The sequence below is a fragment of the Argiope bruennichi genome, chromosome 9 (genome assembly GCF_947563725.1).
Source record: "Argiope bruennichi chromosome 9, qqArgBrue1.1, whole genome shotgun sequence".
NCBI lineage: Eukaryota > Metazoa > Arthropoda > Arachnida > Araneae > Araneidae > Argiope > Argiope bruennichi.
Window position 1 is genome coordinate 32,262,767 of NC_079159.1, and position 27,530 is coordinate 32,290,296.

The 27,530-nt window shown below is 28.8% G+C and overlaps 1 protein-coding gene across 1 annotated transcript; it reads left to right on the forward strand.

Moving 5' to 3' along the window:
* Nucleotides 1–9,433: 9,433 nt before the first annotated feature.
* On the forward strand, nucleotides 9,434–22,753 carry LOC129983814 (uncharacterized). Its single transcript, XM_056093460.1, has 5 exons — nucleotides 9,434–9,589; nucleotides 11,754–11,865; nucleotides 14,707–14,870; nucleotides 18,140–18,302; nucleotides 22,462–22,753. Exons 1-5 carry the CDS (start codon nucleotides 9,550–9,552, stop codon nucleotides 22,691–22,693), a joined length of 711 nt encoding a protein of 236 aa, XP_055949435.1. The 5' UTR covers nucleotides 9,434–9,549; the 3' UTR covers nucleotides 22,694–22,753.
* The last annotated feature ends 4,777 nt before the right edge of the window (nucleotides 22,754–27,530 follow it).

Genomic DNA, 27,530 nt, shown 5'->3' on the forward strand with positions numbered 1-27,530 from the left:
TATTATTTAACGTTATTTAAAAATCAAACATATAATATTTTTATTACAATAAAATACTTTTCTAAAACTTAATAAATCTTCAATCGAATTAAAAATCATTTCCGCCGGAAAATAAAATTCTCTCTTTTTAATAAACACCGATAATTTTATGGATTTAAAATTCCTTTTCAGTATTTGCATCTCACTAATCAATGAATTAATAAAACAATAATGTGTTAAACATTGTATTTTATTCACCATGAAAATAAAAATGTATATTCATTTCTCGGGGATCAATAAAAAAATCTAGATGATGAACTGATTTTAGAAGCAACAGAAATTCTTCAATTTTAAATAAATATGTTCCGAAAAGCCATACTCATATTCAGGATAAATATCATCTGTGTTGTTTACTCTTCGGAAATTCCTCTAAATAAAAAAGCAAACAAATCTCATTTTGCTACTAACAAGCTGAAAATTACTCATTATGGGCGGAGTTTTTATACAAACAAAATGAAGTATATTTCAAAAATTACTGTGAATTTCAAAACGAAATTTGATACACATGTATAGGAATGCCAGTTGGATCAAATTATTGAAAAATCTCGATATAATAGTAATTAAATAAATTAAACCCCTTTGTTTGTCTATCTCAACAAACATGTCCCATTAAGCTATTTCCATCGATTCTAATTTTTTTGAAGATGTGATAATAAATAAGAAAGATTTTCAGGACTGAGAAAATGAACATGAATAAACCTTCACTAAGAAATTTAACATCAAATGATATGACATAATTATTTTTTTCTGCCATATGTTCAGATAGAAAGGCATTCTCATACACAATGAATATAAGCAAGCAATGGAACTTACTTAATAAATTTTCGATATTATACGAAAATTATTATAAAAAATATATTGAACCAATTTAAGAAATACGTTAAGTTGAAATTTGCAAAAAACATAATTTTCCATATTTAATATACAGGTGATTATCAAAATAATGGAAGCACCTTAGATTTCTAAAGGATCCTTTATCAGTATGCTGTAGGACCGCCTTTGGCATGTAATACAGCTTGAATTCGCCTAGAAATTGATTCATGCAAGTGTTGAATAGTGTTTAGAGGAATATTGTACCATTCTTCCTCCAGATATTGTGAATGTTCCGGAAGAGATGCCGGTGGTGGATATCGATTCCGTATTGGACACTCTAAAATAGACCATAACGGTTCAATTACATTGGGGTTGGGTGACTGTGCGGGCTGATGCAGATGTTTAACTTCATCCTCGTGTTTATCAAACCATGACTGACAAGTCTCTATATATGGATAGGTGCATTATCATCCAGGAAAATTCCATCTCTTGCAGGAAACAAAGTTTGCAACATAAGGTGGACTTGGTCTGTTAAAACTTCTCTATACTTCTATCCAGTGATGATTCCTTTCAGGGTTACGATTGATTCAGCAGAAAAAGATGACATGGCTACCCATATCATGACAGATCCATCTCCATGCTTGACAGTTGGAAGGAGACAATCACGATCATACGCTTGTGCAAGTGTCCTCCAAACGTATATCCGTCCTGTTGTAGGGAAAAGTGTGAAACACGATTCGTCAGACCATATTAATTTCTTCCACTTATCAATCGACCAGGTTTTGTGAGTGGGACACCAAGGTAGACGACGTTTACCATTTACATCTGCGACAAGTGATTTGGGAATTGCTACTCTGCCATAAATGTTCTGTTTATGAATGTGCTTTCTAACTGTAACCACTGACACTGGAGAATCCAGATGAGTATTGAGCTCTGCTGTCACTTTTGCTGCAGTTGTTCGCTTTATAGATATTACAATCCGCTTCAATACCCGTCGGTCTCTTTCACTGAGCTTCTCTTTTCCCCCACTATTTTTCTTTGCCGAGATGGTCTTCCCGCTCTGTGTATGTCGCCATGACTTTAGACACCGTACCTCTAGAAACGCCTAAAAGTTGGATGTTTCGGTCACACTTGCTCCTGTTAGACGGGCTTCTACAATTTGGCCTCTTTGAAAATCTGAGAGGTCCTACATTTTACGCTTTTGAAAAAAAATCCAAGAATTACGGAACTTTAATAAAGCTAACACATACTACCAGAATATATACATTGCTATTTATAAAAAACAAACAAACACTGGTGGCTATTATTATATTTTAATGCATACGAAGTGCATTCAAAAATGTCAATTTTATTCAAAGGTTTTTCCATTATTTTGATAACCCCCTGTAAATAATAATAAGTCTGATTCTGCATTGATATTATAGAAAGGTAAGAAGGTACAAAAAACAAACAAACTCATAAATGGTTTGTATATCTGGAAAATTCGAATTATGAGTTTTTGAATCACACGTTTGTTCGAGAAGTTAAATAAAAAAATGGCTTTTCAGTGGAATCGAGTTTTGAAATCTTAAGCTTCCTATTCGGAAATTAAGATTTTTCGCTCAAATAAATCAAGGAAATGATGCTATTATTAGGAGAAAGACAAATGGCAAAATGGCATGTGCAATGACATTTTAAAAGATTAACGCATGCTATTCTAAAAATGCAAAGGATATCTGCGCAATGCCTTTTATATTTACGTAAGTCAAAGATGCAAAACAATCCTGATTAAATATTATCATAATTCTTACAGCGGAAGTCCGTGAAGTCTTATCTTGTTCATTTCTTCTAATTAATGTTTAATTATCCGGTTCGGAATTTAAAAAAAATAATTAAGTTACAAGAAATCTCCGGTCACAATGTATGCTAAATTCTTTTTTAGTTTGGATGCTTGGAAAGAACGCCAATTCAGTATGTTCTTCTTAAAGTTGAAAGTAATATTCAAGAACCAAAATAAAATTTTAAATATTCGACTATACCCCTAAAAGATATTAAAAAGCGTTTTAGCTATTTTCAGTATCAAACATTTACAGAAATATCTAAGCAACTAAATTTGAAAACATATACATCAGAAACTATTTTAGATTTAATGAAACGAGGTTATTTGATAGTAGTTAAGCCAGGATTACAGAGAGCGGCTTCTTTGATGATACGAAAGTGGGAGCTCATGCTCTTCTCAAGGTTCAAAGTAAAATTCAAGAAGCAAATCAAATATTCGATCATGTTCTTAATAGATATTAAAGGGACTTTTAACTATTTTCAGTGTCCAACAATAAAAAGAAATATTCAAGGAACTAAATTTGAAAATATCTACATCAGAAACTATTTTAGACATACTGAAACAAGGTTACATGATAGTAGTAAGATCAAGCTCACAAATAACTGATGCTTTGATAATATGAGAACAAGTGAACACCTCTTTTTCCCAATTTTATAATACTGAAAGGAAAAGACTTGGACCTTTTTAATTATTAGTTTATAATGAGAAAGAATAATAATTTTGTAATAATTATTCTTCCCAATATTATACAATTTATTTTTTTATTGAATAAATAAATTGTTTGAGAATTCTTTTAGCAAGAAAGAAACTTTTTATAAACGTTTCTAGAACTTTATATTTGGGAGGGAGAAATAATTTTTACAATTCACATATTCTGATATAATAAAAAATTGAAATAAATAATTGAATTTTCTAATAAAACTATTTTTCTAATATAGCTTCTATGTGACAAATGATGAGAAAATTGCATCTATAGATATTTAAACTTATGAGAAAAAACTATTTTTAGTTTTTACAATATCGAATGTTAAAAAAAATTATAAACAATTATAAATCATTTTACTTTAAATTATGAGATGCATATTTGTTTAAATAATAGCATTTTACTTTCTTCATTTATCTTTAAAATTGGAATCAACTATCTTTAAAAGCTTTGTTTAAACAATTTTCTTTTTAATTTTGAATAAGCATGAAACAAAAAAAAAATTAAATAATTGTTTTCGTATCACAATTCGTAATTGAAATATACTCATATATATCATATACATAATTCATAAATATTACACACACACACACACACGCACGCACGCACAAACATATATATAATTTCAAGGAACTTGCTAAATAATGTTTACTATATGTATGAATAATTGGAAAAATGGCTATTTTACATTTTAACCATAATAGCTTTTATTTAAAATTCTATATGTGTGAAGAAGACAAAATTGGATCGCATTTTAGAAGTCTGACAGTGTGAAGTATTCTATTTATTTGTTGTGTCTAATTGTCCTTTTATTTTACGCTTTAAACAGAATAACTTTTAACAAAACGTATAAGTTTTAATAAAATAAAATTATTATCACATTTTAGCACATAGAGAAGTGGCGGTATAAATCATTCTGCTTCTTCGTTTTTTTTATTCTCCACTTTGAATTTTGTTTGTTTTGAATATCACTCTTAACTAAGCCAAATAAAAATTAGTACCCATGAATAAAATTTAATTAAAAGCAAACTTGGAATTTTTTTTTGAATTTCAGTTTTAAAAACACATTTCTTTCTTGAGCAAATATCTTCGATTTAAGAGTTTATTATAATTGCAGTATCAAACATTTGAAATATCAAAAAAGGAATTATTAATAGGAAAACGTTTACCTTTTCCGTTACAACTCAATGTAAATATTCTTATCCCTGATGGACTTAAAATAAAAATGGGAAAATAAAGTCTCAAAAATCCCCTTTCTACTTTCTCATTCTTTGACTGAAGCAAAAGTTTAGGACGTAATTTAACATTCTCCCGATAATTTCTTTAGAAATTTTGTCCCTTACGAAATAAGCATTTATCGTGAAAATGGTTTGTTATTCATTTGTAAAGATGTGATATATTGACATACACCGACATTTTTTAAAAAGAAACAAAATTATTATGAGAGAAAGCTTGAAAACTGAGAAATTCTAACTAAACTGAGCAAATGCTCCGTCCTCAAAATTCATTCCAAACTGAGCAACTGTTTCCTCTTGCAACAGCAACAATATTAATGACTTTATAGGCTGAATTCTATTAAAATTATTAATTTATTCAACCTTTCTTCTGTTATTTTAACATCGAAATCAAAATAAATTACTTGTATCTCTAAGGAAAGCAAGGCTCGAACCATTACAACGTAGATATTAAAATGAGGGTGGACTTCTTATACATTGAACAAAATTCTTCTACCGCAGTTCATTTTATCATAACAGGATGCAGATTCATTACTTGGGAAACAATTTAGAAGGTTGACAATACATACAATTTATTAAGTTGATTTTTGAAAGAATTTTCAATTTATCTCTTCAGAGTTTAATGCAGTTATATTAACGTCCATTTTAAAGCAACACTAAGGCTATTTTGGGATGTAATTTTGAACTGCTGTCAGATGACGAGGACGACACCTGAGCTTGCACTCCCTCTCCAAATGTACACACCACATCATCGGGAGAAGATTTGGGTCCGACGGATTTAACGTGCACCAGATCTGCTTATACCACGGGTCTTCGGTGGAATGGAGTCTTGAACCTGAAACCCTCCGGTTCCGAAGCCGATACATTACCACCAGGCCACCGTGACCCTCTTTATCTCTTCAGAATTGAAATATTCGAGATAGGGAATCTGATAACCCCTTTTAAAAAATATTAAAATGAATTTTAGATTTCTCTTAAAACTCTGAGGCATCTTCTGGAAACAATTCTTAGAGTGATGACTTTATATGTATCAAATTTCTTTCATTTTCCAAAATTTTTTTCATGTCAATAGGCATTTTATAAGATTTTGAGACAATAATTGTTCTAAAATTTATTGATATATAATTTATGTTTTTATCTGTTACTTCAACAAAGCATTTCATCATTTCAAACTTTCTATTTCTCTCTTCTACGAAACAATCTATTTTTCTTGTTTTTATAAAACAGGCTGGGACTATATCGTTATCTGCTCAGAAAATGAATGTTTCTATAACGATAATATATTTAAAATTTAATAAGTGATTTTTATGTAATAAGGAATCAGTTGTTCATTCTTTTTAGATGGTAATATATTCTTGTTTGACAGTAAATTTAATACTGGAGCATTTTAAGTTTCAAGTTTTTTTTAAGAATGTCAAGCGAGAGTTATATTTTGATTCACAATTATTGATCAATAAGCTATAACTTTTTTAAAAAGTTCAGAGAAACAAGAAACAACTTCATATTTATATCTCCGAATCCACTTACTTGCTGTAAAGTTCTGGAATGAGTGTACCTAAACAAGCATGAGAGTAACTTGAAAAATGAGGTAAAGTGCCGATTTCTGCTTCACATATACGACGCCTTACCCTCCTAGTTTCTCTAGAGCAAATTAAAGTTCTGATTTCTAATAGCTAAGCCATTCTATAAACATACTTCCTAGAAGAATGTTGGGAATTCTGGAAACGACGTTTGTATTCTAATATAACTAGGACAGCATTGCGATTACATATAAAACAAGTCGTCAGCATATCTAAACCTTCTTTATTACTAAAATATGTCATTGTTTTAGAAATCATAAAAGTGCGAACAAAGAATTTTATTTTCTTTCTCGGCATTCCAGTAATTCTGTGAGATAAATTAAACGTTCACTTTTTCAAGTATAATTTCCCTTTTTTATAAAGTTGATGTTGCAACTGATGACAAATGAAAGTAAACAGCATTTTGCCTGGTTAGCAAATTTCGTTGAAGTCATGATGATTGCAGTCAAATATTTCCACATGTGAGCTTTTCTGCATTGAATAAATTTGTTTTTCTGAAATAATACTTTAAATTCGTGTCCCTCTTAATTTTAAAATAAGCATATCCGAGCTAATTCTGTTGAAAGAAACATAAAGCATTATATGTGTATAAAAAATGTAAACGAAACATTTCATTAATTGACATTTTTTTTTACTATGGGAGACATAATACTTTTTAATTTTTTAACTTCTTACTCTAAGCATCCAAAGAAGCCAAAGTGATTTCATACAATAATCCATCTTATTTAATTAAACTTAGCAATTGTAAATATACATCAAGGTACAATATTTAGGGAGATAAAAGCTTACACCACTTTTTTGTGACACTCTGTATGCGTAGATGGCTCTAAAATGGTAGGACATTTAGACAGAACCTTCATATCTTTGCAGTATTACACAAGGCTTCATGAATGAATGGAACCATAGAATAGCCTGTTTTCAGCAGAACTCTTGGAAACTCTCGAAGCTATGATATCGACAATGGAACAAAACACGTTATACAACTGGAGTGATAACCAGTTGTTGCCTTCAGATCTCCCAAAATACCAACAAAAGAGTTAAAACAATTCAAATTTTATTTCTACAAATTAGCAATCTGACTGAAAACTACATAAAAACTCATGGTGACCATTTCGAAAAAAAAATCTGACTATCTAATAAAAAAATAGCCACAATTAAAAGAAATTCTACTGATCAATAAGTTTTTCACATTTTACCAAAAGGTAGCTTGAACTTCTAAGGACTTGTCTAGGAACGAAATTCTATTCATTACTCGAAATGCTCCTCTTCCGAGCTATTTTGAAGGATTCAAATTGGCTGAATGCATGCAGTGAGGTTCGTGATCCACTATGATATTTCCTATTCTTTTACCATATCCTACCATTTCGAAACTCTTTCAAATAATCATAAAAAACACTGGCTACGAAATCTTGTCTCAAATTTCCACACAAAAAAGGAATTAAACAACCTGATGCAGTTCATAAATTTCAATGAGCAATTGCTCAAATGATGAAATCTAAATTTGTTATCAATACACAAACAGTGACTCTGACAGAACATTTTATCCATATCGATCACACTCCATATTTTAAAATCTCGTTTCGTCATAAATAATTCACCAATAATTTTGAACAAGTTTTTTTTTCATTCATATGCTGATTTTTGATTATTTCGTTCTTCTGTGGTATTCGAAAAATTCGTAAATATATGCAATTTGTCCAATGTTATCATATGCTATATATCATGCCGAGCTTTAGAACTTTTTATGTTTGCTTTTTATTTTCATGCACTGCTTGTTTCATGCTGCATGTTGCTTATACTCTGCTATCCTATATAAATAATTGTTGTACAGTTTAGTAGTTCACTTTTTTCTTTTATTTTAATTTACATATTTTTTTTTATTTGCATATGTTTTTTACATATGGAGTTTTATTTGAGTTTTAAAATTTTACTTTCCATTTTCCATGTCATATTAGTCTATAAAACACATTGAACCATTATATGAAATTTCTATACGAATTTGTTTACTCTGTATCAGGATTTTCTTTCTATTCTATGCTATACCAAATAAATTCTCAATGATCACTTTTCTAAATTTACTAAAAGGCAATACCAGAAAAAGAAAAGACAAAATGAGAAACCTTAGGCCAATTACAATGTCGCTGTTGGAATTTTCGGAACATATATGCTGCAAAAACAATTACAAACTTCTAAATCTTATTCTTATTAATTTGAAACAATTCTCAACTTCATTTTATTTTTTTATTCTTTCTATTTTCCATGTCATTGAATTCTATCGAGCATATTAAATCAGTATACGAAATTTCTAAAAGAATCTGTTTTACCTGCATCTGGATTTCCCTTCGATTCTATGCTTGGTACATTGTGTGTAAAACACCAACTGAATTCTCTAGGATCTCTAAATTTTCTAAAAGGCAATATCAGACAAAAAAAGTTAAAATAAGAAACATTAGTCCCATAATAATGTTGCTGTTGTAATTTTCAGAACATATATGCTGTAAAAACAATTACAAACTTCTAATTTTTTTTTAATTTGAAAAAAAATCTTCTTTTTTTCTATTTTTTATTATTTTTTCCATTTTCTATATCATTTAATTCTATAAAGCAGATTGAACAAGTATATGGACGGTGTCCTGGCGTAGGGGAGCGTGTCTTCCGCCTGATCTGGGCGTCCCGGGTTTGAGTCCTGGTTCTTTACCCTGTGTTCTATGTGTGAGGTGTGTGAAAGAGCCCCTCTGTAAAAAGGAGTTGTGGAAACGAGTATGTGAGTGTCATCTTCATATGAGCTAGAATTCTGATTTCTGTCCCCGGGTGCTCAGAAGTTTTTGTTCTCAGAAGCTACTGTAACCCTCTTTCCGTTGTAACGCGGACACGGCAACAGCATCAACATTAACCATAATATGAAATTTCTATACGAATCTGTTTTGTCTGTATTCGGATTTCCTTTCGATTCCATGCTTGGTACTCAGTGTTTAAAACACCAACTGAATCCTAGATGATCCCATTTCTAAATTTACTAAAGGACAATATCAGAAAAAGAAAAGTAAAAATGGGAGCAACAACATTGTTGAGAACCACAGTAATATTGCGGTTGGAATTTTCTGTTCAATATATGCTGTAAAAACAATTCCAAACTTCCTATAATTTCAAACAATTCACCCATTTTTTACTCACAAAATTTAAAAAAAAAATAGTCGCTTCATATTTCCCTTTTCTACTAACATCAACCTAAATTGGTGAGGAACAACCTTCACTCTGGAAATGGGGATGTCACGTGGCGAAGTAGTAGTATCAAATATAAGGAATCTAGGCAATAGATTCATTTCCTATTGAAACTGGGCACACATTTGACCTTACGAAATGAAACTTTTCATTTGGCTTTTATGCTTGACAATTGGAGGTAAAAATTTATGTCATTCGTAATATAATTTTATTATAAAACAAATTCAAATATAATTTTTTTCTTCATTTAATTTTTTAATGAAATTTTAACTAACTTTATAAAATTATTGATGTATAGAAATCTGAAGCAATACTTTAAGCAATTGAATAAAGGTTAAAAAAAAATGTTTGTTTTGCAACCAACTATTATTTTATGATCATGTAATACTGCAAAATGGTATTTGATTGTGATAGTATTAATGACATTATTCACATATCGTCATATATAAATTGAATATATGATTGAATCTTGATATAAATTTTAGAAATCTTGAAGAAAATAATAATTTTTTTGCCATTCATTTTGCTATTTTATCATTTTAAGTACTCGTTTTGAAATATTTTAATTTAAAAATATTTCATGTAATTTTCAGTAACTAGATGCATTATTTGGATTATAGAAAGATTTCCTGTATAAAAAAAATATAGAGAAAAATTAAACATGTTATGTTAAATGACCTTTAAGTGTATTGGATTGTCTTTAGCATTCAATAAATTGGATTCACATTGTAACCAAAATTTTCTTTTTAATAAAATTATGCATTTTTTCCATTAAAATGTTTCATTATTAATTACGGATTTGGAATGTTATCTCTATAGCAATAATTACTGGATTCTAAATTATCGATTTGTATATCTAGCGAGAGCCAATCCACAAATATAAATTTATTCTGAATGTAAAAACTTATTTATAATTTTGGAAGAATTTATATAGAAGTATGATTAATTAATTAATCATACAGAATACTATAAAATACTGAATTTTATGTAATGTACGTTTTTATACTCCTTTCACAATGATGCAAATTTTCCTAATGATAATTGGCAACACTTACTGAATAATAACAAAAGTCTATAAAAAGAATTATGTTTCCATCTGAAATCGAAAACTATTTTTTTAATGGTAAAAAATATTTCACGAGTGAATTTGTTCAGAAAGATTTTTTCTAAAATTATAATTATTTTTAAATATTCCACAATTGTTATTCATAGCATCTCGTATCATTTATCCTAAAATTTAATTTCCTGGTTAATGTATCGAAAAATCATTAAAAAAATGGATTTTTTTATTAGCTGATATGATAAACAGAGTCTTTCTAAATGTGCCTGCAAAATTTTAGAGCTGTAGCTTTATTTTTCATTGCATTTTTCATATTTTATTTTTCATTGAAGAATTTTTCATGCATGACAGGAGAGTAAACAATGTTGCCATACCCACTTTTCAGATTCAAACATTTGTAAAAGAAGCTAATTTAGCAAAAATATTGCCAATTTACCAAATGCTTGCATCAAATGAGCTATTAGAGCGATATAATCGGTGCATGACACAAAACGAAAATGAGACTCTCCGCAGTATCATTTTGAATAAATGCTCAAAAGTTAAAACTGCATCAATCAAGCAGAAATATACATTTAATCAATTTTGATAAGTGTATTCATTTTTTTGAAGGTGTTATGATAAATATTTGTGAAGTTTTTGATCTGTCGAAAATTTTGCTTTATATGATCAATATGCAAATATAATATTTTGTTTCAATAAATTTTCGCATTTTTTAACTTTAAATAATTTAGAATAACTTGAATCAAATTTTGTAAAAGTTACAGGCAAAAGTTACAGGATAGTAGGAATCAAGAGGATAAAGAATCCCCATACAACAAGAATCGCAAAAGACGTTTAATTGGTGAAAATCGCAAAATTATAGAGAGTCGGGAAACTGTTGGAAACAGTAAAAAATTATTAAAAAAAAATAACAAATGGTGTTTCAACTACGAATTTTTTTAAAGTGAAAGCACATTCTTAAAAGTTTAAGAATTTCTTACGTAATTCCCTTCGTCTTTTCCATTGGTAGTTTATATCTAAATCAGACTGTTTAGAAATCAACAGATAAGAACCGTCATTTTGTATATCATAAAGATTTCATATTATTTTTTTATGTATTATCGACGCGAATAAAAATATCTAATGTTGTATTAAAAGAGAAATAATAAAATTTTAAAATCAATAAAATATTATTAAAAAAATATTCTTTGCCTTGATTCTTTGCCTCCTTTGAAATAACTTTCTATTAAAAATGTTAGAAACTTTCAAAAAGGATGTATTTTTGTTTTTTGTTTTTTTAAAGGATCATTCGCCTTCCGATGTGATGAAACAAGAAAATGCGACGATAGCGCAATTCAAGAATTGTCAGCTTTGGGTTTTTTTCCATATAAAGAGGAACTATCAAGATTATGCCCGTAAGTAGTATTTATTTATATTATTATTTACTTAATCGATACACGGTGATTATATACTTAATCGATATATTCATAATTACTAAAGTATGTTCAAAGTATTTTCTAAATTTGAGAATTATTCATATCTTATTTCAAAATAAAATAATTGAAAAAAAATTCTTCACCATTGAATGATAATAGAACTTTTAAAACTTACATTTAAGTAGTTAATTTAATAGTTAATAGTTAGCTATTTACCCTCATGACCGTATGTCATACCGGCGGTGAATTATCGTTTCTCATAATATCTCAAATCAACTCATTCTAAGTATAATAATAATTAGATAAAAATTGCTCTTAAGTCCCATATACCTCAATTATTCTATAAATTATTAACTGAATCACCAGAATAAAACATTCCTAAAATAGAAGGTATATACAGTTTAAACACTAGAAAAAATGAGGCAATTAATGTGTTATTTCATACTGAATCACCAGAACAAAACATTCCTAAAATAGAAGTTATCTTTTTTTTAAACACTTGTAAAAAAGAAACAATTAATGTGTTATTTCATACCAAATCACCAGAACAAAACATTCCTAAAATAGAAGATATCTTCTGTTTAAATACTAGAAAAAAATGAAACAATTAATGAGTTATTTTGTATTGAATCACTAGAACAAAACATTCCTAACATAGCAAGTATCTTCTGTTTAAGCAGTAGAAAAACGAAACAATTAATGTGTTATTTTATACTAAATCAGCAGAACAAAACATTCCTAAAATAGAAGGTATCTTTTTTGTTTAAACACTAGAAAAATGAAACAATGAATTCGTTATTTCATACTAAATCACCAGGAAAAAGCATTCCTAAAATAGAAGATATCTTCTGTTTAAACACTAGAAAAAATGAAACAATTAATGCGTTATTTCATATGATATCAGAATTTCAGAAAAGCCCATGCTATATGATCAAGGTACTAAATTCTACCTTGTACAAAGCAATGCGAAATGTGGTTGTTATTCTTTTTTGTATACGAAGTGTGCAAAGAGAAAATATTTCAATTGTCTTCAAATTGGAACTCGAGATTTTAATGAATAGAGGTAGGCGCATGAAATTTGAGATAGGCACATGAAATTTTGCATTAGGTATGTACTCTACATTTGCCGATTTCTATCAAATTTTGGACGAAATCCATTCAAAAGAAATCTGTCTTGTTGTCCAAATAAAAGTGAATATAATAAACAGAAAATTGTAAATAGTTAGGTAGATAAAATATGGTGAAATGGTTAAATGATAAGGTTCAATACAATAAACAGAAAATGTAAATAGTTAGGTAGATAAAATCTGGTACAACGGTAAAATGGTAATGTTGAATACAATAAACAGAAAATGTTAATAGTTAGGTAGATAAAATTTGGTACAATGGTTAAATGGTAATGTTGAATGCAATAAACAGAAAATGTAAATAGTTAGGTAGAAAAAATTTGGTACAATGGTTAAATGATAATGGTTAATCTATAATGTAGGTTTGTACCAATTTTGAAGTTAAGTGTATCAACACGTGATTATATACTGGTTTATATCTTTGCATGAATATAAACATGATATTTCGTAAACTTAACTACATAAACGAAATTTGATTCACGTTTTCTAGACCTAAAGCATTAATTTTGAGCCAAATCTCTAAACTCTATGCTTTCTCAATTATGTTAACGTCATACGTAAAAACACAAGATTATTTTAGGTGTTTGCATGTATTTTAATCAGCGATATCTATAGGTAAACATGCGAAGTATCTATATAAACGACAATGGTTTTGGGTTTTATCAATTTACTATTACTTTATTGTAAATTATTTGAAAATTGATTATTGTTATCATTTTCCATTTAGTATTATTAAGTTATTCAGTGTATGAAGACCTCAATTACGGAACGTCCAAATTGCATTTTCGATATTCATTGGGATGTTTTTTTTTTGTTTTGTTTTTTTGTTGTTGTTGTTGTTGTTGATTTGAAGAAACCTGCTGTCGAAGCCCATCAGACTCTTTTAGAAACTTATGGTGATGTTGCTCCGTCATATCACAATTGTCAGTTTTGGTTTCAATGATTTAAGAGTGGTGATTTCAATGTCAATGATAAAGAACGGCCAGGAGGACCAAAAAAATTTGAAGACAATCCATTGCAAGATTTATTAAACGAAAATGGGAAAAAGTAGTAGAAAATGATGGAAAATATTGATTTATATATATTGTATCAATTTTTCTCAATAAATGCCCTTTTAAACTGAAAAAATGATCAAAATACATGTAAGCACTTAATAAATAAATGAAATTTGATATATGATTTTGAGGCTACAATTGCCATTCTGTATCAAACTTAAGCTTTAATAGCTGAAAGAGGGGTTCAAAATACACATTCGATATTTTTATATTTGTGCATTAACCTCATAACAGCTATTTACGACTAAAAAGATTTTGCTAAATTCTGTAAAAGCAGTAATTTGCTACAAAAATCTACCTTTTGAAAGTATTGTTCTATTATGGCATTCAACTAATACACAAGTACAAGTTTTCCTCGCTATATTACAAAAACAGCAATTCCCATACACGGAATTCTGAAAATAAAATTTTTAACACCTGTTGTGTTCACGACCTTGCCTAAAATTCGCAAAGCAGCGCAAGTGAAGAACGCCTATATGAAAAGGATAATTGGAAAATTCGGTTAGACTATTCCAGCAAGTTTTCTTTACAGATAAATAAAAGCATATGTATATACGGCTCATGCGTTATACACATATAGAAAATTTATTATAAGTTGAATTGATTAAAATTGATTGAATTTGATTTTTTCATTGTAGGGGAGTTTTAAGGTTCTTTGATTGCTACTTCACAGAAGTTCAGAAATGTACCACTCTCAGCATCTCAGAACTCGCAGCAACTGGTAACGAATTTGCCTCAAAATTATTGACAGCAAGAAATTTTATTGTTGATATCTGTAATGAAGATTCAACCTTGCACAATGGTAAGCGGCCGGTACAAAAGAAAAATTATTTTTTATTTATTCCGGAAAACTATCAATTCCTGTAATTTAATTTTTGTTGATTTTATATATGCTGAAGATGTAGAAATGTAAGATATTACTAATGAAAAGTTCGAATTAAAAATTAAAAAGAAATTATAATTCTAAAATACAAAAATTCTATTATTGTATGCCAACTTTTTACAAAAAGTGTTTCTTTAATTTTTAAAAAGGAAACTAATTTCTAATAATTGTATAGTAAAATATTTTTGGAATTGCAATTGGACTAATGAAACAAATTCATTTATAAAATAAAAATCATTTTATTAGCTAATATCTTATTAGTAACACATCTTAACATTTTGAGAAAGAAATTAATACATTTAGATTTTTATTTCATAGAAAAACTTCGATGAGAAGGTACCTCTATTGGTCTATTTGTATCTCAAAAAATATATTTGACTCACAATTAACATGACAGTTCAAGATACATTATGTGGCTTTTATTAATATTTTTGTGGTTTATGAAGCGTTTAACAGAATAATTTATTATCATTATGAAAGTTCACGATGTATTAAATGGCTTTTATTGATATTTTTGTGGTTTATGAAGATTTTAACAGATTAATTTATAATCAGTATGAAAGTTCAAGAGACATTGTATGGCTTTTATTAATATTTTTGTGGTTTATGAAATTGTTAACAAAATAATTTGTATGTCTTATAAAATATATTTTATATATAATATTATATTATATATAATATAATATAATATTTTATTATATTATATTTTCAAACTTTCACTGATTAGCTTTCTTTTACAAAGTATTTATCCTTTTTAGCTTTATTTTTACAACTATTGATATATTTCAGAAAGATGCATAACAATTGAAAATCATTACGTCATATCAAAAACACATATAAGAAAAGCATATACAGTAAAATCTGTTTTTGTGCGATCCCATTTTATACGATTTGTTTTGTGCGATTTTATTTTTATGCGATTTTTTGTGTGATTTTATTTTTATACTATTTTTTTCGTGCGAATTTTTTTAATGCGATATATGAATTTCAAAGGCGTTGGCACTCATTGTAATGTTTTCTATCAGTGTACATAAAGATGCGTTTTTCAAGACGCTCTCTTTTTTGTTTTAAACGGTCTCCTAACAATGCACATTCAATTATTTTCGCTCGACGCGCCAGCAGCATACGCTTCGTATTCCGAGTTTTATTTACGATTCCCGTGATTAAGTTCCATTTTATAGAGAGATTAAAAGTAAATAAATTAATTACTTTTGTTTCTATTTGTATATAGTCTTTATGATTTTTATTTTATTTTTAGACATAGGTACTCCTTTAAAATGAATTATTACAGCCAAAAAAAAAGTGAAATGAAAGACAATTCGATTAGAAATAAAAATTCTAATATTAAAGAGACTAGCAGTCCATCTCCATTTTGGATAACGACTAGTAGTAGTGAATTATGTAATGTGCATTTTGAAAACTTCTCCTTGCATGCAAAGAGAAACCAAATGTTTTTAAAATACTTCCATGTGTAATTTAATTATTTTTTTGGGTGCACATTCTCATGTATTTCCGAAATAATTGACGTATTTTCTAAGTGCGACTTTTTTTATGTGGTCCCTGTCCGCCGCATAAAATTTCTTCTCGTAGTATGTCGTACAAAATTGTTTATTATTTGTATTTATGAAATTTCCGAATATTTGTTACGGTTTCTTTTATGCGGTTCATATCTACCGCATAAAAACAGGTTTTACTGTATATACCAGAGAATGCAGTTAAAAATCAGTACAAAAAAGCTGTTAGTATAAGAAATTAATTGTAGAAAACAGGAAGTTTTAAATAATGTGCTACAATTATATTTTAAATTTTAAAAATTCATTAGTTGTGCATATTTTATTCCTTTTTATTATTTGCAATTCATAAAATTCTTTGCAGTTGCAAAATATCGAGGGAATCCGCCGTTCTTCCATTCTAAGGTATCAAAAAATTATCATCTGTATAAATTTTATATATTAGGATAATGAAAAGAAAAATCATTCACCATGAACAAATATTGTTCCGATTTCTACAATTTTTATTTTATATAAAAATCCACGATCATAACATGAGAGTCCTTATAGGTCGGCAGTTCATGAATTCCTCATTTTTCGAGAAAAAACATTTCCAGAATTACAAATACTGTTCCGATTTCTACAGTATGTAGACTGAAAATAAATTCATTTGGTATTTTATAAAAAATTACTGAGTTCAATTAATAATCAGGAGTTCAAACAATCTGTTATTGATGAGGGAGTAATTTGAAATCTGAAGAATAAAGCTATTTTGAAGTTTGTAAGAATAAAGTTCTAAGAAATAAAAGTATAAAAAAAAGTTACGAAAAAGCGAAATGGCAAAGATAAAGATAAATAATATTGATAAGATTGACACAAATATAAATAATATTGATAAAAAATTATTATTTTATAAAAAAGAAAAAATATCAAAGTATAAAAGAGAAACAAAACATTTACTTTTCTCACTAAATAATCATAAACTGCAGACGATAATAGAATCTTTTTTAGATTGCAAAAACAAATATTATTGGTGACGATAGAAATTCTTTTCTTCTAAGTTATTCAAAAATGAATATAATTGCTGAAACAAAAGAGTGTGAAGCTTTAAAAAAGCCATACATGCTTTTGTTTCGGGTATTATGTTGTTTTTATATTGAAACAAAGGAAAACGGAGGTATTTAAAAATACAACTTGATTACAAAAATTAAATCAATATAGAAAAAAAACAGATTATTTTCTTATTAGCTGTGGAAAAAATAGGAATATAAAACAATACGTATTATAAGTAAAAAGCTTTTTCAGTCTTCTGGAAAGAAACCGGAAAATAATTTTGGGTTTAAAATTCAAATGATATGAAAGAAAATAACAATTCTTTATTTTAAGTAAATGAAAAATAAAAGCAGAACGGTATTATAGAGGTAAAAAATATATCTGTTATTCGATCTGAAGCAAGAAAAAGAAATGATACATGAAAAATGATGTATGAAATAACTATCAAATTAAAATAATGTGAAGGCATCAATTTCATTATAACTATTGAAAATAAGAAGAATTGACAACTTGGCATCTGAATTTCAATAATTACTTACGAAGAGGCTTGATGAAAAATTCATAGAATTAAAGCGTTTATTTACTATCATTAAATTATTAAATTAATGTTTTTTTCAATAAATACCTTGCTTTCTGTGGCAACAGATTATGTATCCAGCATCAACTGCATCCTAGATGTAACCAATGCTCAATCTCCTCTTTGTAAAGACGACAGAGAAAAATTGGTGAAAGATTTTTACGAATCAAGAAATCCACTCCAAAATGCTGGAAAAGATGAAGAAACCATTTTAGATGAAAAGATTTGTCTGTAAGTATTAAAAGAAATATTAATTATGCTACAACACAACTGATTTCAAAGATTCTTTTAAAACCAGAGTGTTCGAGTCAAAATCTATAAATAAGAAACTTAACCCGTTACAGTTCTCTGGTATATATATTCTTACCACCTGCAAAAGATTTTTTTATGAGGGCTCAAAAAATTATTGTAAAATGATAAATAGGGTAATCAGTTGTTTAAAATTCGATTGAGCTATTTCAATATCTCAGAAATATATTAGATCTATAGTTAAATATAATTTATATTCAAAAGTGGTAAACATACTTACCAGTGCCCGTTCACGATGTAAGGGTTTTCGTAGACACATTACATTCCAACATTTGTCATTAAATTTTAACTCCTGCAAAAGTTTTTAGGAATAGACACCACTGTGTTGTGTTTCTTATATCTAAGATATTCTAATATTTAACTGTCATTATTTTTTACTGAATTAATTTAATTCAAATTCAACGTTCATTTTTAAAATTGAACAAAAACTGTTGAGGCATTTGGAATTTCTTAAAATTCGGAATCTTCCTGTTAATGATTTTGTGCATATTTTGACTTATTTTTTGATATATTTATTATTTAAATAATTTGATTTATGACATTTTAGTTTAATTATAATAATAGTTATAATTTACTTACAATTTATGACATTTCTTAACGCAAACCGTGCTTAAGATGTTATTAATAAAATTACATCAAATTGGAACAGTTTTATATTTATGCAGTGTAGGAATCCGCCCAACCAACCTAACAAATGCAAAATGAGCTTCAAACTTTAATGTAATGCATTACTGAATTTGAATCCAAACAAACCCATGACTTATAATTAAAAAAAAACTGTATAAAGTAGATTCAAATTACCTATTTACCTTTGAACATTCGATGATATTTTTTACCCTTAACGCTCATTGATAAGTAGCTCACCACATTCAATTTCTCTTGAATGATCTCTGGTAAGCATATTTACCATTCCTTATTTCATAAATTGAATGACAAATCAACAAAATTTTAATGTTTTGGTATTTACATCATAAATTTATCATGATATTACCCTAAAATTTTTTATTTGTTAATGCCCCGGAATCATGCCCTATAAAGGGTAATTGTAATTATAACACATCATACAACACATGTGTAGGCACATGAAAATCCATTTGGAATTATTATATCTCAAAAAGGAAATGCGTGATATAAAACAGATCTGAAAACGACTTTTGAATAATTCATGCCATTATGTTTCTGCTTATAGCTGGAGAAATAGTTGCACATTTTCAGAAATATTTGGGACAAATCTTCGAAATATCTCTTTAAGTGTTTAAAGATAACATATCTTGTTAAATCATCAGAAAAAAAATAACCATGTTTTTTCAATATTGTGTGAATATTGTGTCATTATTACGAATGTCTCAACATAGATGGCAGTAATATAGTCCGAAATTACCTCAGTTTTCATTAACAGGTTAGTTGTTGCAGTATAAGCTTTATTCCCTTCATCTTTTGAGGGGCGTTGAGACATTGTGTATTTGTTTTATTTAAAGATTTCTTTTGTAACTCATTACTCCCATTTTTACACAAAAAATTATTGTAATAGATATTATAATGTTTCTTGTGCAATACATATTCAGAAAGTAAGAACCGTTTCATTGTACCGCCACCGTAACGCTGCGGTCGGTGTTTCGCGCATGCGTACTAGTCTTCCTTGTTCACTAGCTCTCAACTAACGCCATTTTGGTTGCTCTACTTTGTGTTTTCAGTTTGCTGTACACATTTAAAATGTTTAAGATGATTACTGATCCCGCTGACTATGAGATTCGTGTTGTAATTTGATTTTTAAATGCAAGGAATCTGAAACCAATTTATCTATTGTCAAGTTAAAGATGTTTACGGTTCCCTAGTAGCATACATATATTATACAATATTGTATAATATAAAACAATATTCACAATATTATATAATATTGTTAATTATTGAATAATATAATACTGTACAATATTGCGCAACAGGTTGTGGTACCAGGGTGAAGAAAAGATGAGTGATGGGTGAAATGAGAATGGTGAGAAAGTGGGTTAGAATGTTTAATGAAGGCCGAACAAATGTCCACGATGAGGCTCGGAGTGGTCGGCCTTCTGTTGTCAACGATGAACTGGTACGGAAGGTTGATGAAAAAATCCATGAGAATAGACATTTCACAATGACGACGCTTTCAGACGAATTTCCGCAAATTTCAAGTACAGTTTTGTACGAAATTGTAGGACTGTTTAGGTATCACAAGGTATGTTCCTGATGGGTTGGCGAGAAGTTTCTTTGAAGAAGGTTTAGAAAAGCATGTAACCCGCTACAACAAGTGATTGAACAATGGCAGAAGCTATGTAGAAAAATACTTTAAGGTATGCTCTATCATCTAAAAACAAAACTGGCTTGAAAAAAAGTGTGTACTAGTTTTTTACAAAACGTTTGTATTTGCTTTCCAAATACAACTCGTAATTTAATAAAATAATGTAAAATTAAAGTGATTGAAGATAGGATATTTTATTACTATAAAAGATGCACATTCTTTCTAGGCAATACAAGAAATTGGACTAAACAATAAAATGTTTGTTCCCATTGTAAATGCCAAAATATGTCACTAGTAGCTGAAGGATATTGGGAACTTAAATTTCTTGGGCCATTTCTCACACCTTTATGATAAAAATAAAAGCAAAAAATTATTTAGTTAAATAATATTTAAATTTCAAGGCGAGTTGTTTCAATTATATATTTCTCAAGTATAAAAGTTATGTTCTGATGTATTCTGACGGTAATTAATTATGTGCCAAAAATGGCGGTAAAAAGCTTATAATTAAAATTTTTAAAAAATAGAATTTAAATAGCTACCAAAGGACTAGCTATTCAAAAAAATCTTTGATATGCTTATGTACTAGATGTAAAAAAACCTAAAGACTACCAAAGAAAATAAAAAGCCAGAACAAAAAAAGGAGCAGCCATAAGGAGAAAAAGTGGAGAAAGTCCAAATACCTCAAACAGAAGAGCCTAAATAATATTCCAAAGTAACACTCATTGAAACATAAATAAAAAATAATAAAATTTACCAAAAATAGACAGTTTAAACTTTAAAAACAGAATAAAAGAAAAAATTTTTAAAAATTAAAGCAAAGCGAAAAATATAAATAAATGAAAAAATAAATAAATAAATAAACAGAAAAAATAAATATATACATTGGCTCAATCTAAGGTAGAGTCCATGATCAGGAACAAAAGGCTAGATAAAGAGTTCTTTTTGCACTTTTTTTCTTATTCACAAGATACTGTCTACTTTGAACAGTGCCTGACTTTCTCCATGCATACGTTAAAAGGCTTAGTGCAATGGTAGAATCTTATTTAAAGTTTGCAACTGTTAATGAAGCATTAACACCTGAAGTGCTAAGAGGAAAGCAAAACTGATTTACCACAGGGTATAATCAACAAAAAGTCCTTTTTCTTCTTTGTAGTAAAATAACATATGGCTCCAAAAGTCCTTTTTCTTCTTTGTAGTAAAATAACATATGGCTCCAAAAGTCCTTTTTCTTCTTTGTAGTAAAATAACATATGGCTCCAAAAGTCTTTTTTCATTTGTAGTAAAATAACATATGGCTCCAAAAGTCCTTTTTCATTTGTAGTAAAATAACATTTTGCTCCAAAAGTCCTTTTTCATTTGTAGTAAAATAACATATGGCTCCAAAAGACCTTTTTCTTCTTTGCAGTAAAATAACATATGGCTCCAAAAGTCCTTTTTCTTCTTTGTAGTAAAATAACATATGGCTCCAAAAGTCTTTTTTCATTTGTAGTAAAATAACATATGGCTCCAAAAGTCCTTTTTCATTTGTAGTAAAATAACATTTTGCTCCAAAAGTCCTTTTTCATTTGTAGTAAAATAACATATGGAGACCAAAATAAGAAATATAAGTCCAGATAGGAAAGAAACTAGAATAAATTATTATTCCATTTGGAAAATCCTGCTTTTATTGTGATAGAGGAAATCCAAGACAAGTTAAGCTTTTAAAGTCAATTTTTTATTTGATAAAGTAATACATTATTCCTTAAAGAATATATATATGTATGTATGTATGTGTGACTGATTTATGTCTGTTTCTCAATTTTTCAGGGAAATAGTTTATACATTTGCTTGCTTGGCTCAGGATATTTATAAGAATTGCGGCAAAACCGCTCGAACACTGTATTTGACTGTGCTGGAGCATAGTAATGTCGCCGCACCTTTTGAGTGTTCCATTGAAAATGAATTAGACTTGAAGCGAGAGTTTGTGGATTATCTTAAATTAGAAGACGATGTGAAAAAAGCTTATTGGTCTGTTTTTCAAGCAGTTGGAAGAAGATAAGATTGATATTTTTGCTTCAAATTTGTTTTAGAAAAATATCAATATTTGGTTTTTTTTTGTACTTTGATCCCTGAATAAAACTTTAAAGAAAATTTGTTATAATTTTTTCTATTAAAGATAATGATAATGCAATGTTGTGCAATGTAATGTCTGCATTTATTTTAAGCACACAGATGTCATTATTTAAAAACTCCGCTAATTTTACAGACAAGTACTTTTCTTATATTTTTCATGTTTGGTAACATCCAATGAATATAAAGCATCTTGATTTTAAAATTATATTCTAAATATTTACAGCATAGTGTAGATTCTTTGAGAAATACTTATAATTCGTAAGAGAATGGCCAAACTCGTAGAAGTGCAGTTATAAAATATGCAAAAAAGTCATTAGTAATCTCTATAATTGCTCAGTTTTTTATTTTCAAACTAATATACTATAGTATTTTCATATTGTCACACTATTTTCATATTTAGGGCATTTTGTACTTCGAAATATAGCACAGAAAACCAATTATCCAATTTTGAACCGACTGAAAGGAAATTTTATACAGAACGACAACTTTAACAAATTTTTGATCATGCACCAGGTTTTGACCCATATTTTTTCTGAGTTGTGTCTTTTACGTACATGTGAATGCACAGATGGACAGAAAATCACCCCTGCGGCGGATTGGTTGAAAATTTGCAACTATATATTTTTACATACTCTGCATACAATAAAAGATAATAAGAAATTATCACTTTCGACGTACAAGCTTCATATTAAAACGTTTATTGTATCATATATTAATCATATCACCCTTATTGTATTAAAAACCAATATTTACTTAAATTATATATATCAAAACATAATGTTCTTCTGAAACCAGAGAGAACGCTCGTTCCTGAAGCTAGTATTGATTGTTCTAGTTCGAATTTTACATTCGTGTCGTAAACGTGAACACAACAGCAAGTTTAAATGATATAAACCTTATTCCTTTCTCTGCCTTTTGCTTCAGACATTTTCACATACATCGAGACTAATCAGAACTTATTAACGAATTATTAATAAGAAACTTATTTAACGAATTTTCGGTTATAAAATGAAAGTTAATATAAAAATACTGAGTTAATTTAATATATGCATTTAAATTTAGCATCAAACGTTGTTAAAATTTTAGAAGACATAATTCGGCATGTTTAATATAAATAATACTAAGCCTTTCGGGACGGAAGCCCTCAATCCTAGACGCACACACGGGATGGAGCCTACACGAACGGGACCACAGAATGGGGGTTTTGCGTCGCTAAGCCTAACTTTGAAAAAAAAATCACAAAAAATAAAGTTTAAGTCCTAACGCTGTCATTTTTGCTACCTTTTTATATTATTTATTTATTCATAATACGAGCACATTTTTCTTCTAACAAATAGCATTATCTTGCCATAACATACCGAAACCAAGTTTTTCCGTAATAAAAAGAGTAGTGCGCGAAATGTACCTGAAACTACGCAATATACAGCAGTACTGGCAGAAAACCCCCAAAAAGACTAGTTACAATTACACAGTAATAATAATAATAATAAAGAAAGAATTTGGAGGAAGACTGGAAACGCGAATGATTTTATCAAGTGGAAAGCTACATAACCAAGCCCTGTTTATTTACATTATTCTCCCCCCCCTCACTTGCAACAGCTGATGAGTAAAATACCAAAGCTATGTTGAATATGAGCAAAATGAAGGTCTGGATACTAAAATTATATTTATTTCAAGAGTATTGGACACAGGAAGCCATCTAGTGACGTTTAAAAATTGTTCCAGTTTAGAATGCATAGATGCATCATCGTTCCATGATTTCGATTTCCAGAAATGCACTGATGGTACATCTGGCTGTGAGAGACGTTCCTAGGCGATGCATATATGATATATGGTCATCGCGAAAGAGTTAATACTGATTCTGCATTGATAATTTATAATGGTAAGAAGGGGAAACCAGCTTGAATGGTCTCCCATAATCTTCTCGCATAATTAAGAATAATTTGTGTTTTATTCGCTTTTTCCTCAATCTATTGAAAATAAAATTTGACGACAAACTACAATGGTAGTCCCAAAATCAAATACCAAATTTGATATATTTATCACTGCGCTTTTGACTTATCGCGTTTATATGTTTTTGGAGGCTCAAACCAACTGATGATCAACCGTGGCACTGAATTCGGTTCAAAATTTTCTCGGCTTCTACACTATACTTGTTAAATCTGTATATCGAATTTTATCCATTTAGTTCTCTCCATTTCATAGTTGTCATGTTAACTTGTACATAACTTTGTGTTATCGTCGGACAACTGGACAGACAGACTTCGTCTGTATAAATATCCCCCAAAATTTAATAGAAATCTACAAATTTGCTATAAAGACCATATACCAAATTTCATTCGTCTATGTCGAAGTGGTTTTAAATTATCTTATTACAGTCTGACGGACATTTTCCAAAAATTTATTTTTCGAATTCGGAAGTGGAGATTCCTTAACGTGGAAGTAACGCGTGGAGAATTGTCAAATCTTGGATTCGAAATTTTTGAAGATAACTATATTTTCTCTATACTACACATAGAAAGTAAAAAAGATTTAAATACTTGGAAAATGTTTCCCATGAGATCCCACTCGCATTTTCCAGATGCCAATATTCTTAAGTCCAAATAAAATATGGATCTTTAATAAAACTGAGATTTGAGATCTCCTGCCTCCAATTTAAAAGCCAAACCTTATTGCAAAAAAAATAATAATAATAATAATAAAAATAAAATAATGGATATTTAATGGAATAGATTTGGATATATCCTGCCTCTATTTCAGAAGCCAAAATTTTTCTGTGTAAATAAAATATGAGCCTTCAAAGAATTTACAAATTTGAATGTTTTTTTTTTGTTTGTTTGTTTCCGATTCAAAAATCAAAATTTCTCATTCGAAATTAAGGATTGATCTTCAATGGAAGCGAGTCTCAAAATCTCGAGCTTGCTATTTTGAAGCCAAGAAAAAAAGTTATCAAAATAAATTATATTATTATTAGCTCAAAGGCAAATGTTAATTATTGTTATGGTGTATGCCTCATATTATGTTCAGCATTTGTTGTTGCTTTCATATTTGTGGAACACAGAATTTGAAATTTACCTGTTATACTAATTTTGAACAAAGGCTTTTTCGTTCTCGTGGAACAATCACTCTATGCATCTTGACTATAATTATCTTACAGTAACATAATATTTGTTTTCTTCATTACAAGAAGATGAATTTTAATTCCTAATTTATTTAATAAGAATATTTATATATTAAGTTGCAACATCCGTGTCTTTGGTTACCTAAAACAACAGTACAGAAAAAAAATGCCAGATTTGACGGTAAAAGTGTTTAAAAAATTATTATCGATCTTCAAAAAATCATTAGATTAAAATTAAAAAACAGGAATTCCGTTTAAATTGAATTTTATTTTTGTTTTGTTTACTATGTATATAAGTAAATATATTTTTGAATTGCGTTGCAAAATTTAGACTTATAAAAACTCGTATAGAAAAAAAAATAAAAAAAATGCTTAGAAAATGATTGCATCGTTCGAATTAAATATATTTACTCTGAATTTCAAATTTAAATTAAGGTATTTTTGATGAAATAATAATTAATATTTTATTTAATGTTTTAATTGAACCATAATTTCATAATTGGATAAATGCTATAATTTTTTTCACTTAAATCATTTTTAGCATCTTTTTCTAAACAGATGCATTTAGGGTTCAATTATTTGTATAATTTTTAAGTTTAATTCATAAAGGTATTAAACATTTTTACAAAACTGCTTTACCATTATTTGTGGAAGTTTTTTTCTCATGTTTAGAATGAATACGGCATAATAAAATTTACTACATTGGTAAATATAAATGAAAATAAAATATACTAATTATTTTATTATACCGGGTGGGCAAAAGTCTGTAAAAACTTTTAAACTCACAAAACCCGTAAAATTAAGCAAAATGAAAAAAAAAGAAAAAAAAACGGCTTGTACATTTAACATCGATATGTCACGGGTTTTTTTTCAAGTAAGGAACAAAAAATAATTCAAAAAATAGCTGATAGGTGGCGTTTCGTACATAAATGAAAGAATAGACAAGCAAATAACAAAAATAATGTTAATAAAATAATGTTAGCAATAATAAAATAATGTTAACAAAAATAATAAATAATTTATTATTGCAATATGTGTTCAACATGTGCACTATCACGAGTGATTACCATTGCAATTGTGTCGCAAATCCAGTAACAGCAGAGTGCAGCATGTCCGGCTGCATACATGGCATCTCTCGGCGCATTGAATCCTTCAATTCCGACAGATTGGCTGGATAGGTTCGACACACCCGGGATTTAAAATTTCCCCATAGCCAAAAGTCTGATGGTGTTATATATGGCGATCAAGAAGGCATGGAAACTTGCAATGTCTACTAATGATTCTCTCCTCGTCGAACGTCTGTATCAGGAGTTCCTTGACTGGAATAACAGTGTGACTTGTTGCTCCATCTTGCATAAACATAACAGCAGAAAGTACATCTTTTTCACACAAACATGGAGCAACTTTTTCGCGCAGAAGCGATAAAGAACGCTGAACATTTACTGTCACATTTTCCACCCATTTACCGGACACTGTGTTTCGAAAAAAAAAGGGTCCTATGATGAAGGAACCTGTCAACTCACACTACACTGTGACTTTGGGGGAATGCAATGGTTTCTCAGCGTACATTCTTGGATTTGATGTCGCCCAGATGCGACAGTTATGTCTACTAACGTCGCCATGGAGAGAAAAAATGAGCTTC